A 14,855-nucleotide genomic window follows, 5' to 3' on the forward strand; every position below is an offset into this window, starting at 1 on the left:
GTTCAATCAATTTTCCTACCTCAGTCTCCCAAGTAGCTGGGATTAAAGGCGCACACCACCACACCTGCTGATTTTGTATTTTTAGTAGAGACGGAGTTTCCCCATGTTGGCCAGGCTGGTCTTGAACTCCTGTCCTCAGGTGATCTGCCCTCCTCAGCTTCCCAAAGTGCTGGGATTACAGGCATAAGCCACTGTGCCCAGCCCCTTGTTTTTTTTGTTGTTGTTGTTTGTTTGTTTTTGTTGTTCTTTATAGCACTTATCACCACCTCATGTATTATGTAGTTATTCATGATGTGTCTCTTCCCATCAGAATATACACAAGAGAACAGGGACCTTGCTTAGTTCGTTTCTATATCTCCACTGTCTTACTACTGCCTGGCATTTAGTAGGTGCTCAATAAAATCTTTGTTTTAGAAAATGATTTATAAATAATATGTGCATATTGAATATTGTTTCCTCTTTTAACAAATCTTTAATAATAATAAATTAAAAGCAGCAAGATTGCTTTGCACCAGGCACAATGATAAACGCTTTAAATAGAGCACATGATTCACTTTCATTTATAGAGCCCACATGCTGTCTGTCAGGCGCTGAGGGTGCCAGCCCTGCAGGAGCTTCGGGGGCGGAGCAGAAGCCTCTGCTAAGAGAGCATGCGTAGGCGGCGCGCTGGTAGAGCTGGGGACCTGCCAGCCTGGGAGGCGGAGGACGGGTCCCATCTCTTAGGACCGCCTACAGCGCATGCTCTGCAGGATCAACTGGCTAGCTGGCAAGCGGCCGCGCTGGGCTGGGGCGGAGTCTCCGCGGCACTTCCCGGTGGCTGGCTGCTCTGATTGGCTGAACAAATAGCCCGAGGGTGGTGGGCACCCGCCCGCCGAACACGGCCGACCAGGCCCCCTGCAGGTACCCTATCCGCACCCCGGCCCCTGAGAGCTGGCACTGCGACTCGAGACAGCGGCCCGGCTGGACAGCTCCAGGTGAGAGTGCCGGCCCCGCGGCGCTGCCAGGTGCGGGTGCGGCTTGGAAGCTGGTGCCTCCACCAAGGGGAGGGTCGCGCCCTGAGGCTCTGCCGGCCGGCAGGACCCTCTGCGTTTGAACCCGGCGAGTCTTGCCTGGGGTGTCTGCGGGTGCTTTTTCTGCGGGCGTTGGCTCAAGGCATCTGCCAATCAGAGAGCTGAAGTTGCCCACTCTTCCCTGGGCGCTGTTCACTTTCCTGGACAGGCGCGGTCGCCGGTCAGTGAAGTTGCCCAGTGCTCCTGGACCGTGAGGACAGCAGGGATGTCTGAGTCCTCTCTATCCTCGTGCTCTCCTCCCATTAGCTCCTCCAGGCATCCCATCCTACCTCTCTTGTTAGCCAACGGCGTGGTCGAAAGCAGACTTGGGTATCAATCCTGGTTAAAGTCCCAGCGATATTGCTTTTTAAACAGCTGACACTTTGCTTCCAGTACTTAAGCTGGGTGAACCTCAGATTCCTGAAAAATGGAATTAATGGTACTGCCATAGGGTCGTTGGAGGAGTAATTGACATAGTAGATCAGATGCGCTCCCTGCGGTGGCTGGCGCCTCGCTAGAGCTTAAATGTGAGTCGTAATAATTGTTGTTAGTAGAAAGCTAAATGGCATGCTGCGTTGGGGCCTTTTCTTCTGCCACTGAACTGTTGGGCGGCTCCTATCTTTTTTCAGAATTTGTACTATGCGTCCAATATATACATGGCACTTCGCTTGGTTCTGGGGGTGCAAAGCTGAGTCAGACTCAGGCTGTGCCTGTGGCCTTGGGCTGGGGTGAAATAAGGGCAGACAAGTATCTAATTGCATTGTTACGAAGTCTAGAGAACTGAGATAAAGGTGTTAATACAGCCCAGAAAAGCACACTGAATTCAGGCTGGAGGGGTTTTTTTTTCCCCCTCCTTGGAGATTTTCACAGTTATCTCCTTTGTAAGAATTGCTTGGCTTTGTATGTTGAGAAAAACATACTAAGTATTAGTGTTGTGTTGGAAGGAAAACTTAACTGGGTGAGATTTTCAGCTGAGTAGATTTAGCTGTTACTCTCATGGACCTTCCTCTAGGCAGCTGGTGCAGGTTCTGTAGGAAAACTGCTGAATGAAAGCAGCTACTGCAGATGCTACTGTTTTAAATTGTGGTAATTCCTTTGATTTTTTCCCTTTCAGTTTACTCCTTGTTCTCTGGTAATAATAGACTTTTGGGAGGTTGCGTTTATGATAAAAAAATAGCCTGTGGCTGTACAATCCTTCCTATCATAAAGAAGTACAAAGTTGTAAGTAGAAGCAGTAGCCTTGCTTTGCCAGTGCACACTGAAGGGGATAACGTTTGCTCCTGTTTAGAATTTCGGAGTTTACGGCCGGGCGCGGTGGCTCACGCCTGTAATCCTAGCACTTTTGGAGGCCGAGGCCAGCGGATCACGAGGCCAGGAGATCAAGACCATCCTGGCCTACACGGTGAAACCCCGTCTTTACTAAAAATACAAAAACAAAATTAGCCGGGCGTGGTGGAGGGCCCCTGTAGTTCCAGCTACTCGGGAGGCTGAGGCAGGAGAATGGCGTGAACCCACGAGGCGGAGCTTGCAGTGAGCCAAGATCTCGCTACTGCACTCCAGCCTGGGCGACAAAGCCAGACTCTGTCTGGAAAAAAAAAAAAAAAGAAAAGAAAAGAAAAAAAGAATTTCAGAGTTCACTACTTCTTGAAAAAAAAATAATCCCAGGAGGAATTCCATCAACAGAAGGGAGTCAGTTCACTTTTGCAATCTCCTGAGAATCAATTTCTTAAGACTTGTGGAATATTCAGTTTAAACACAAGACTAAAAACGAACAGCTGTATTGGAGTATTATTGACATACGATAGCATGGCATATTTCAATTGTACAATTGTATAAGTTTTTACATGTGTACACACGTGTGAAACCATTGGTACATTCAATATTATGAACCTGTACATCACCCCCAAAAGATTCTTTGTGCATACTCCTTTGTAATCCTTTCTTACTGCCCCTTCTCTCCCCAGGAAACCACTGATCTGCTTTCTATGAATATAGATTAGACAGCATTTTGTGGAGTTTTATATGAAGGGAATCAGACAGTACTTTTGTTTTTCTTTATTTTGATCTGGCTTCTTTCAGCATAATTAGTTTGAGATTCATCTATATCGTTTTGTGTTCATTCTCTTTTATAGCTGACTAGTAGGTATATACCATAATTTATCCAATCATCCATTTAAAGCATTTGGGTTTTTCCAGTTTTTGGCTATTACACCCAAAGCTGCTATAAACATTTATGTACAAGTCTTTGTATGGGCATACATGCCTGCATCTTTTTAAGTGATTCTATTTATTTTTTGAAAATGTAGAAGTTCTGGACTATAGTCATATGTTTTTCTCTAACCATTTGTGTTTTCTTAGGAGAGGCATTTAACTTTGCCTTCAGCATCCTCAAGGTCTTTGCTGTGATTTTGAGTCATCACTGCCAGAAACCAAGATGGTCTTTGTTGATTTGATGGTTAGAGAATTTCAGAAGGAGAGAAACGGGTCAAATTTTTCCTTTCTTTTTCTTTTGAAGGCTCTATTTTCTTTCGTTTCATTTTTTTCCCCCATGAATGACAAATTTAATTGCTGACATATAATTGGGGCAAGAACAGAAGTGGTTAAATAAGTAGGAGGAAAAGCTAATAGTGGCTGAACTTAAACATGTCTAAATCACAGGTGGAGGGCAAGAGGTAGGAAATAAGCAAGCTCAGAAATTTTGTAGCTCTTTCTTTTTCTCAAACTATCCCCTTCTAAGTTTTACCTTTTGTTATTTCTCCATGAACAATTTGTTTTTAACTTTGGGGTTAGGAGGTATGTGGGTATGCTGGACTCCAAAGGTCGTATATTAACTGGAGGTGGTGGGTGGGAGGTTTCTTAGTTAGAAATAATTCCTCTGGGAGGCGGAGGCGGGCAGATCACCAGGTCAGGAGTTTGAGACCAGCTTTGCCAATATAGTGAAACCCGTCTCTACTAAAAATACAAAAATTAGCTGGGCATGGTGGCCCGCTCCTGTAGTCCCAGCTGCTCTGGAGGCTGAGGCAGCAGAACCACTTGAACCCGGGAGGTGGAGGTTGTGGTGAGCGGAGATCACGCCACTGCACTCCAGCCTGGGTAACAGAGCGAGACTCAGTCTCAAAAAAAAAAAAAAAAAAAAAAAAAAAAAAAAAAAAAAAAATTCCTGGCCGGGCACGGTGGCTCATGCCTGTAATCCCAGCACTTTGAGAATCTGAGGTGGGTGAATCACGAAGTCAGGAGTTCGAGACCAGTTTGGCCAATGTGGTGAAACCCTGTCTCTACTAAAAATACAAGAATTAGCCTGGCGTGGTGGTGTGCACCTGTTGTCCCAGCTACTCGGGAGGCTGAAGCAGAAGAATTGCTTGAACCCAGGAGGTAGAGGTTGCAGTGAGCTGAGATGGCACCACTGCACTCCAGCCTGGGTGACAGAGTAAGACTCTGTCTCAAAAAAATAAAAATAAAAATAAAAATAAATAAAAAAAATAAATGAAATAAAAAATTCCTTATTTTCTCCTTTCAGATATGGCTGGAGTCATTTGTTTCATATTTTCCTGTCACCTTTTACTTGCCCTAAATCTGGTTCAGAACTTTTTGTGGGAGCATTAATTTACCAGAATATTTTTGTGTAGTAAAATAGGAGCAAATAATAATAGACTGTTTTATTATACAGAATGAAAATGCGGTTCTTGGGGTTGGTGGTCTGTTTGGTTCTCTGGACCCTGCATTCTGAGGCGTCCGGAGGGAAACTGACAGCTGTGAATCCTGAAACAAACATGAATGTGGTAAGTTTCTCAAAGTTATGTACTTTTAAAATGCATCTGTGACAAATGTTATTTTCTCAGATCCAGTTATGTGAGCTACATGAAGCCATACTCATACATTCATCTCTTTACAACTCCTTTGCTTTTCAATTTCTCTGAATCTTTTTTTTTTTTTTTGAGACGGAGTCTTACTCTGTCACCCGCCCACCCAGGCTGGAGTGCAGTGGTGCCATCTTGGCTCATTGCAATCTCCACCTCAGGGGCTCAAGCGATTCTCAAGCCTCAGCCTCCCGAGTAGCTGGAACTACAGGCATGTGCCACCACGCCTGGCTACCTTATTTTGTATTTTAGTAGAGACAGGGTTTCACCTGAGTTCAAGACCCAGGGTGGTCTTGAACTCCTAAGCTCAGGTGATCTGCCTGCCTCGGCCTTCCAAAGTGCTGGGATTACAGGCGTGAGCCACCACAATTTGCCCAATTTCTCTGAATCCTAGGTTCAGTTTGCTAGCTTTTTCTCATCAGGTAATCCGTAGTTAACAAACCTCAGTTTAATGTTATATATACTTCTTAATAAGCTAAATTATGATATTTATTAATTCATTTCATTTTTAAGTCTCAATAAGTTTGTTTAAACTATAAAAAAGTATTTAAACTTTGCAAGAACTTTACCGCTATTGAGTGATGGTTTTAGAATACATTGAACAAAGATTGTGATTAAGAACGTCCAGGGAACATATTTCTATACAGAAGTCAAAGTATCTGAGCAAAATTTTGTTAGAACAAATATGCAAAAATAACCTGTCGACTAATTAAAACATCTGAAAGTTATTAATCTTAAGTAAACAACAAATTCTGGAAATACTTCATTTAGGCACAAAATATCAGAAAAGTACAAATTATTAAAGAAAACAGCAACTTTAAAATAGACGTTGCAGTGACCCAGCCGAAGAATCTGGCAAGCTTAGGGACTCAGAGAGAAATTCACAGTGAGCCAGGAGAGTATGACCTGATAGCAGGGTCTTAGAGTTAAGTTTTACTTCTTAGCTCAAAGCTTTTCTTTTGCCTCCCAACTTTTCCAACTTTTAAAAGAATTTTTTTAATAAGAATGATAAAATTAAATTCTTTCAAGTACTTACATAAGAGAGGGTATGTGCACTTATTTACATTAAATCCTCTGGATACTTGAATTATCAATATCCCACTGAGCTCCTGATTAACAATTGTCCCATGAATCTTTTCCTATAGAGAAGTGAATGTGACCATAATTCCCTATTTTGTTCAACTTTTCTTCCATCCCACCTTGACATTCTATGTAATCTTTTTAGTCCATTGATAAAAACAGGTTAATATTTTTTATGCTTTATTGGCCAGCAGGGGATCTCTCAAAACAAAGAAAGTATTTTATACATTGACAGTTCTAGCTGGCATATTTAGAAAAGAAAGAAATGAGCATTTATTTGTGCCTGGTAGGCAGGATGGAAACAAAGAGGCCCAAGCTGTGGTAAAGTTAGACACATTTGGTATAAACATGCTAGAATGATGAAACTGAAGTTTAATCAAACATCTGTAGGTAGAACCCAAGCATGAAACAAGGGAGGATTTACTGTTGTGATGGGCCACTAGATTTAGCAGGCTAAAATTTCAATGACAAATGCTTTCTTAAAGCCTGGAGGACATAGTTTATCTGCTCCTTTGCTTGTTAATGTGGGAGACTGTTTCAGATTCTGTTCACCCAATTTCCATTGTCCTTTTTCTCTACAGAGTGAAATTATCTCTTACTGGGGATTCCCTAGTGAGGAATACCTGGTTGAGACAGAAGATGGATATATTCTGTGCCTTAACCGAATTCCTCATGGGAGGAAGAACCATTCTGACAAAGGTATGGGAACGCTTTTAAAAGTAAAAGCCAGAATTTGGCTGGGTTTTGTGTTAGTAACCAAGTTCAGATTTAACTTAAAAACATTGAAATGGGACTGTTTTTAGACCAGAGCACTAGCTGTGTTGCAGTTTTGCAAGGCACAGACAAATAATTTTCTTTTAAAGAAGTAAGGACAAGGGTCATCCAATTTTTTGTTCAAAGGTCAGATTCATTTGAGGATATGCTGAAATCTCTGTGGCTTTGTTTTTTGAAGGAAGCATCTCGTTTAATGAACTGTTTTGAGCATTAAGTCAATGACTTTTGCTATGTAAAAATTATTTAATTTTTTTGAATTCACATAATCTAAAAATCAGAGAATTAGAAGACATGCAGTAAAATGCCTCCATTCTCGCTCACTCCCTACTTCCTGCTTTTTTGTGTGTCTTTCTAAAATAACTTCATTTTAAAATCTTTTTATTTCCAAAAATCTCATTAGAAACAAGTACAAACACAGATTCTTATTTTTCTCTTGCCTCCATTTTAATGCAAAAGATGGCACTATTTTCTTCTTTGAATTTTTTACTTAGCACTTGGAGATCTTTCCATACAGCACATAAAGCACATCTTCCAGAGGTGCATGGTATTTCACTATATGGCTGTATCATGATTTATTTACCAAGTGTCCTATTAATGAGCATTTGTGCTATTTTCAGTCTTCTGTTAACAAATATTGCTGCTCTAAATAAGCCTTTGTGTATGCAAGTTTATGTATACAATACATGTCCAGAAATAGAATTTTTGGATCACAGGATATATGCATTTGTGATTTTGATATATATTGCCATGCTGATTTTCATGTGCACGTGTCCTGATGATAACTATCACTATGAATATATGAAAGTTCTTGTAGCTTTGGCTTAAAAAGTATATATGTACATGTATATGTATATCTTTTTTCTCTCATTTTATAACTCAAGCAAAACTGCAGTTTGCAGTGTGGATAAAGGAATTTCTAGACAGACTGATTGAAATTATTAAGCAGGTATCAGAAGACGGATCTAATCTTTATTCAATTAACTCTCCAGATGTAGCTTATTTATTTATTTTTTTTTTTGAGACGGATTTTCGCTCTTGTTGCCCAGGTTGGAATGCAATGGTGCAATCTTGGCTCACTGCAACCTCCACTTCCCGGGTTCAAGTAAGATGTAGCTTATTCTGTAACATTTTTTTTGTTTCTGGAGACTTTTCTTGGGGAAATTAAAGTTTAGATTAAGGTAGTTAGGTAGCTATTCTTTAACTTAAGTGTTATACGGGCAGCAGAGCCATCTTTGCCTCAATTCCTGCCCAAATTGTTATTCAAAGCAAATTTAAAAACCCTCTGTGTTAATGTGAGCATTGTATTATTATTTGCTTTGTTTTTTCTTAATTTATCCTAATTTAGCTTTTTTCTTCCATGTGTTCTAGCTATAATAACATTTTAATAATGTTTAGGTGGCCATGACAACCATTATTTTTGAAATTTGATTTCTAACTCTTGAGATTTTTATGGTTTACAGATATATGCCATTAAGCTTCCTTTTTATACATATGTTATAAAATGAGTGATAATTTATAGTGAGATCTTTTAGTTTTTCCTGTGCTCAAAACACTCAAAACATATTTTATGCTAGAGCAAGCATATAATCTTGGTTTCCTTCCTTTTTTCTGCCAAAGAATAACCTCTGTATACTGATTTCAGACACTATATAAAGAAAAATGTTTTGTATTATTTTTCTTAAAATTATAGTTGATTAATTAGTAATGAGTGAATCACTGTTAAACGATGGTAAGAATTTCAATAAAACATGCTGAGAGCTCTCCTCCTATATCCACCTTCAGACTTCTTTCTCCATACAGTGGTTAAAACACTCAGAGTCACATGCTCTACCTGTGTGTATCACACTGTTGGAGGGGAAGGTGCAGTGCCCTGGAATATGAAGAAAGTGAGCATGAGTCTTGATATGCTCCCAGGTAATAGAAAGGAGACTTATGGGACCTTGGTGCTAGACCTGGGTCTGCTCCTGACTTCTTGTGTGCTTTTGTTTTTCATTTTTTTAAACCTCTGTGGGATATATTATATATATTTTATTTTATTTTTGGCAGGAGGGTTGGGGATTGGGAGAGTGGAGAGTCTAGGTCTTTAGAATGGGGGAATATAGACCGAAAGTACTTACTCTAAGCTAAATCTGTTCATAGCATTTGATCCTTATGTTCTTTCTGTATTCTGAAGAGGCCCTCCCTGTAGGGGATCACTGATATGAATGTCATACCTGCTGTGAGCTAACCTCAATGGGGAGTTTTCAAGGAAGTCTACGGTGAACAACTCAGTTCTCTAAAGGAATTGTGATTTTCCTAAGAACTGCATGGGTACTTTTCTGATGGTTTGCATTTCCACAGTCTAAAACAGAGCATAGACAGAGGCTCTTTACTGTCCTCCACTCGTATTCAAGAGCGAGGTTGTTGCCACTGGTGTTATTTCGGCTGTTTAAAGACAAATAGATAAAAAGAATGGAAAAGGCCTTTCACACCCAAAGTGAAACACGTCCTCTTCTCATGCATCCCACTTCCCCTCCTGACTTCCTCCTCTATTATTAATAGCACCAGCATCCTAATGACCTAGCCTGGAATCTGCAGAATCATTCTTGACCACGGGTCCTTTCTAGGCCACCCACATTAAATTGCTTCAGTTCATATTTTTCTTCTGTTTCCCTGATCACCATGCTACATTAGGCTCTTGTTACCACTTAACTGGGTGCCTGAAATAAGTGCAGCAGCTGAGAGAGCCTTGAGCCATTTCCCTTTTCAAGGCTCCTCGTATGTTAACAAAAAGAATTTCCAAACAGGATTTTGAAAATTCAGTTTGCTTATATAGTTTAAGAAATTAATGCTTTTAATACACACAAAAATACTGCTATACATTCATACTATTTCCAAGTAATTAAAAAATATATTAAAACATTATTCATTTTTTGGTACCACATTCCTTGTGGAACCTGAGTCTACAGCTGAATGGTGAGCATCTTTCAGTCCTGTTGCCGTAGGCCTCTTTGACTCACTGTGTAGCCTCACTTGGAGATGGGATTTTTTTTTATTAACACAGGGCTTGGCCACATGGCTTCTCTGCCCATATTTGCTTAAAAGCTTTACCTAACTGCTCTTTTCTCTGCCAGCCTTCCTGTTCTCGTTCATCCTACATGGTTTTGCAGGATTAAGTTTCTTAAAACTCAGCTGTAATTATGTGAAATTGCCATTCAGAAAGCTTCAGGAGTCTCAGAAATGAAGATATACGCTGTTCCTTAAATATTCCGTCCTAGCTGGTATTTGTACTTTTTACCTCCATTCTGTATGGTAGTAGCCCTTGGCTACTTGTGCAGTATGTGCGTGTTGTTTCCCATCATTAAGCAACCTTCTTCGAAAGTGTTGAGCAACCCTTTGCTCCTGAAGGGAACTGAGATTCAGAAATTAATCCTTCACAGGGAAGTGGCTCTGTTTTCATCTGCTCAGCCTTATTTCAGAAAGTCATAGGGAGTTAGCACTAGAGGGATCTCAGATTCCTGCCTGGGCTAGGGATTTTTGTCTTTTTTAACACACTTCACTGGTGGGTTCCAAGGTAGAATTCTTGGTTTTGGCAACCTGTGTTCTAGACTAACACCCTCATTTTGTTGGATAAGATAGCCAGGTTCAAATAGGGAAAGGAATTTGCCGCAGGTCGGAGGGTCATAACTAGGCCTGTCTAACTACAGATTCAGTGATCTTTGAACTGGAGAATGTGGCCTTACATAATAAATATTAACCAATTGATCCCGTGATACGCACAATATATATTTTATTTGACTAAAATAAGGAAATACCCACTGGTCTTGCATTAAATACGTAAAACAGCAACAACAAGGCAGATTTACTTCTTGCCTGACTAGGATATTGGCCAATCATCAAAACACCAAGAGTGGCACATTTGTATCTGAAAGTTATGCATCAGATTGCCAAGTGCTCTAGACTGTGAAAGCCTGGAATGACTGCCTTCAGCATCCAGAAACAGGCTTTTCAACTGTGGCCTCAGCAAAGATTCCCCAGGGGTTGCCCATTGAGATATTAAGAGTCATACCTGAAAATTCACAGCATGGCTTGTGAGTTAAGTCTTTAGAAGGAGACTATCAACTTATATTTTGCTTTGATTGTTTATTTTAGAATTCTGATTGATTTCTAGATTTTTCTTTCTTTATAGAAAAATCCTTCACTTCTAAAGAAACTATTTTTTGAATCACTGCAGTGCTCTAACAGGCTACACATAGGCCTTGGTGATCGGGGATGTAATTCCTCACCCCTGATGGTGCCGAACAGATGCGGGTTCATTAATCAATGCCTGAGCCTGGTGACTTGGGCTGAACTCAGGCTCATGTAGCACTCTGATGGTGCGTTGAGTAGGGGATTGCATTCAGAAACTTTGCCTAATGGAGCAGCATAAGTGAGGTCAGCTGTACAGTTTGTCTCATAGGCCCAGGATGGGATCAGAGCAGAGAGCCGAGTGGAAAGGAAGACAGTACTCTGCCCTGTCCCCTTCCCTCCTCTTCCTCCTGGTTACCGCTGTGACCTGTCCTCTGTCTTCAACCTAATTTTCACATCTTCAGGGAGGATTTCCTCAGCCTTTCACAACAGATCAGGCACCTGGCTACATATTCTCATAGTTCTCTGTGTTTTTCTCCATTACAATTAAGACAATAAACAATATATTATTATGTAGATGATGATGTGTGTGACCTCTGTCATCCCCACCAGACTCTGGGGGGGTGAAGACTTTTCTGATTCTCTTTAAATGGTAAATTGCTTTAACTCCAGGCTGCAGTCTACCCAAGTATGCTCCTGCAACCCTCCTGTGACACTGCAATTTAATAGTGTCCCCTGCTCAAGGCCACACTGCATTAAGGATTTCCTACTCCTGGACTCCTAGGAGTCCACGAACACAACTTGAAAGCTTCCTGTGGTGGGTAAAACTTGAAGCTGTATTGCCTCGTGATTAAGGTGAACATGTGAAGAGCCACCAGTCATGGGTGTAAGTTCTGGCTCTACTATTTAACTAGCTGTGTGACTTGCCAATTTTCTTTACCTCTCGAAGTTTTGACTTATTCAGTTATTAAACAGGAAGAATAATACTGGCTCCTTCATAGACTGTTGTGAAAATTTGATAAGGCCTGTGAAATATATTATAATAAGTGCAGGTGATACAGTTTCTTTTAAGACATTTATTTATCTAAAATATTTAAATGAATAAATAAATATTTTAAAAGTCTCGTCCTGTCTCCCAGGCTAGAGTGCAGTGGTACGATCATAGCTTACTGCAGCCTCAAATGATCCTCCCTCAGCCTCCCAAAGGGCTGGGATAACAGACATGAACCATGGTGCCCAGCCTCTGTTTTTAATTTTGAAATATCAACGTGGATTTGATGGTGGTCTTTGATATTGACTTCTTCAGGATTAAGCCCTCCATGACAGGGATATATTCTAAATTGTATGGAAAGGAGGAAGATGCCTTTGTTTACAGTGGACAGAAGTAAGAAAAGTAAGAAATGTCATAGAACTATGTCTGGGGGGTCAGGTGACACGCACTGTGTCATCTCTAGCCCTGCGTCCCCTGAAAGTGCCTTCTTCTGTGGACCCTCTGCTCCTTCTGTTGAGGGAGCATTTTGGATGAGAGCTGGATAATTTCCCAAAATTCGGTCAACTCTGAAACTCTGGAACTCAAGTTGCTGTGCTGCAAAGCTGTCTGAGGACAGGCCGTGGTGACAGAGAGGGTCAGGGAAGACAGAAAGGCAATTTGGCATGGAGATGATGGGCACGTTTGTCACATGACCTGGGTTTGATTCCCAGCTCCATCATATACTAATTGTGTGTCCTGGGTCAAATGATTTATTCTCTCTAAGACTCAGAGGCGCCAAAGGAGGAAGAATGATGTAAATGGCCCAGCACCATCCTGGGTGTATGGAAAACTCTAATTATGACAATGTCCTGGAAAGTTCTGCAGTGAACAAGACAGACCATATTACTGCTTTCATGTTGCCTGGTGATCAGAGTGACTATTGCTAGTGGTGGGGAAAACAGCTTTCTGAGGCATGGAACGGTTTTCTTCCCTGCTCTGTGATGCAGGGCGCTCTTGTTGTGTTCACCCTTGCAGGCCACCTGCTCCCTAGCAGGGTGACAGTGAAGTGTGAGTGCCGTGGACTGCACAGTGAAAGGCCATGTGACTCTCTGAATGTGTCCTGTGGACTGGTCAAGCACTGTGCTCTGTGTGAATCATCAGGTGAACTTTCATACAATTCTAGGGTGTAAGAACTCCTATTACCTCCTGTTTTACAGATGAGGAAACCAAGGTTTATAGGGGTTAATTAACTTGCCCAAGATAAAGCAGCTGATGGGTAGTGAAGGTGGGAGTCACACAGCCCGTGACTGTTCCTGCCCACTTGGTCCTCTTCTCAGGCCTCAGAACAGCTATGATGTCCCTGATAAAGTCACACTATGGAAAGTATCTGACTTAGATGTCCTGTATCTTCTAGATGTCCTGCTTCTGCCTACTACACCAACTCAGAGAGCTGTTAGGTGACTTATCTGAGATAATGCATGTAAAGCGCTTAAGTGCTTAGCATGGTGCCTGACACATAGTCAACATTTAGTACACTCTTGCTGTTACTATGATTATATTAGCTGGACCAAAGAATACCACTTCACTTTATCCTTCTTCATAGCGGTTATGTTCTAATAATATTTTATTACTTACAGTTGACTCTTTAACAACATGGGGGTTAGGGGTGCTGGCCTCCAGAGCTATTGAAAACTGCATATAACTTTTGCATTCCTCAAAATTTAACTAATAACCTAGTTGACCAGAGGGCTTACCTATAATGTACATAGCCGATTAACATATATTTTATATATTATATGTATTATATACTATATTCTTACCATAAGTAAACTAGAGAAAGAAAATGTTATAAGGAAATCATAAAGAAAAGAAAATGTATTTACTATTCATTAAGTGGAAGTGGATCATCATAAAGGTCTTCATTCTCATGTTGGAACAGGCTAAGGAAGAGGAGGAAGAGGAAGAGTTGGTCTTGCTGTCCTATAGCAGAGGTGGAAGAGGGGGAGGAAGTGGAAGGGGAGACAGGAGAAGTAGGCACATTCAGGGTAACTTCATAAAAATACATTGTAATTTCTGACCTTTTTTCATTTCCCTAGAAATGTTTCTATAGAATAGCAATTCTTCCATCATTCGCTTTAGTTTCAGTGCCTGTGTCGTAGAAGCATCAGTGTTGTAAAGGAAGTCTTGAATAATTGCAGTTGCCACCCTTCTCCTGAATTGTCTAATATCAGTTTGTTTTCTGGTACTGTATCTCCCATGTCTTCTTTCCCATAGTCTGGTGCTGTTTTAGAAAGCACTCATCTCCATCAAGTTATCTTCTGTAAATTCCTCTGGTGTGCCTTTTAGCTCTTGACTTTATTTAAGATGCATATCTTGAAACTCTTTACCTGCTCCCACCCTCCACCTTTTTGTCATATCCACAATCTTTTTCTTGATTTCCTTGATTGGCTAAGTCATGGATATGGATTCTGTGAAGTCATGCACAACATCTGGACACAATTTCTCCAGCAAGAATTTATTGTTTCAGGCTTGATAACTTTAACAGCTTTTTCTGTAACAGCAGTGGCATCTTCAGTGGTGTAATTCTTCCAGACCTTCATGATGTTCTCTCTGTTGGGATTCTCTTCCATAACATTGTCCATCGTTTCCATAGTGTATGTGTGTAATGAGCCTTAAAGGACTTTATGACCTCCTGATTTAGAGACTGAATTAAAGATGTGTTTGGGGGCAAGTAGACCACTTCGATGCCTTTGGTATTGAATTCATGGGGTTCTGTGTGGCCGGAGGCATTGTCCAATATCAAAAGAACTTTGAAAGACATTCCCTTACTGGCAAGGTGCTTCCTGACTTCAGGAAAAAAAGCATCAATGGAACCAATCTGGAAAAATAGTTCTCATTGTCCAGACCTTCTTATTGTACAGCCAAAAGACTGACAGCTGATGTCTATATTTTCCCTTCAAGGCTCAGGGATTAGCAGATTTATAGATAAGGGCAGACCTGACCATCAACCCTACTGCA

At 41.0% G+C, this 14,855-nt stretch overlaps 1 protein-coding gene across 2 annotated transcripts in view; it reads left to right on the forward strand.

Moving 5' to 3' along the window:
* The first annotated feature begins 828 nt into the window (after positions 1 to 828).
* The window catches only part of LOC105480684 (lipase A, lysosomal acid type), a 39,010-nt gene continuing 24,983 nt past the window's right edge, over positions 829 to 14,855 (forward strand). The window contains exons 1-3 of one of the 2 annotated variants that reach the window (XM_071069531.1): positions 829 to 974; positions 4,717 to 4,828; positions 6,568 to 6,685. In XM_071069531.1, the coding sequence (XP_070925632.1) occupies positions 4,718 to 4,828; positions 6,568 to 6,685 (229 nt within the window). In that variant the 5' untranslated portion in view covers positions 829 to 974; position 4,717. Of the gene's footprint in view, positions 1,005 to 4,716; positions 4,829 to 6,567; positions 6,686 to 14,855 lie in introns of both variants that reach the window. The other variant, XM_071069532.1, reaches the window with a different exon arrangement.

The sequence above is a fragment of the Macaca nemestrina genome, chromosome 9 (assembly GCF_043159975.1).
Source record: "Macaca nemestrina isolate mMacNem1 chromosome 9, mMacNem.hap1, whole genome shotgun sequence".
Taxonomy (NCBI): Eukaryota; Metazoa; Chordata; class Mammalia; order Primates; family Cercopithecidae; genus Macaca; species Macaca nemestrina.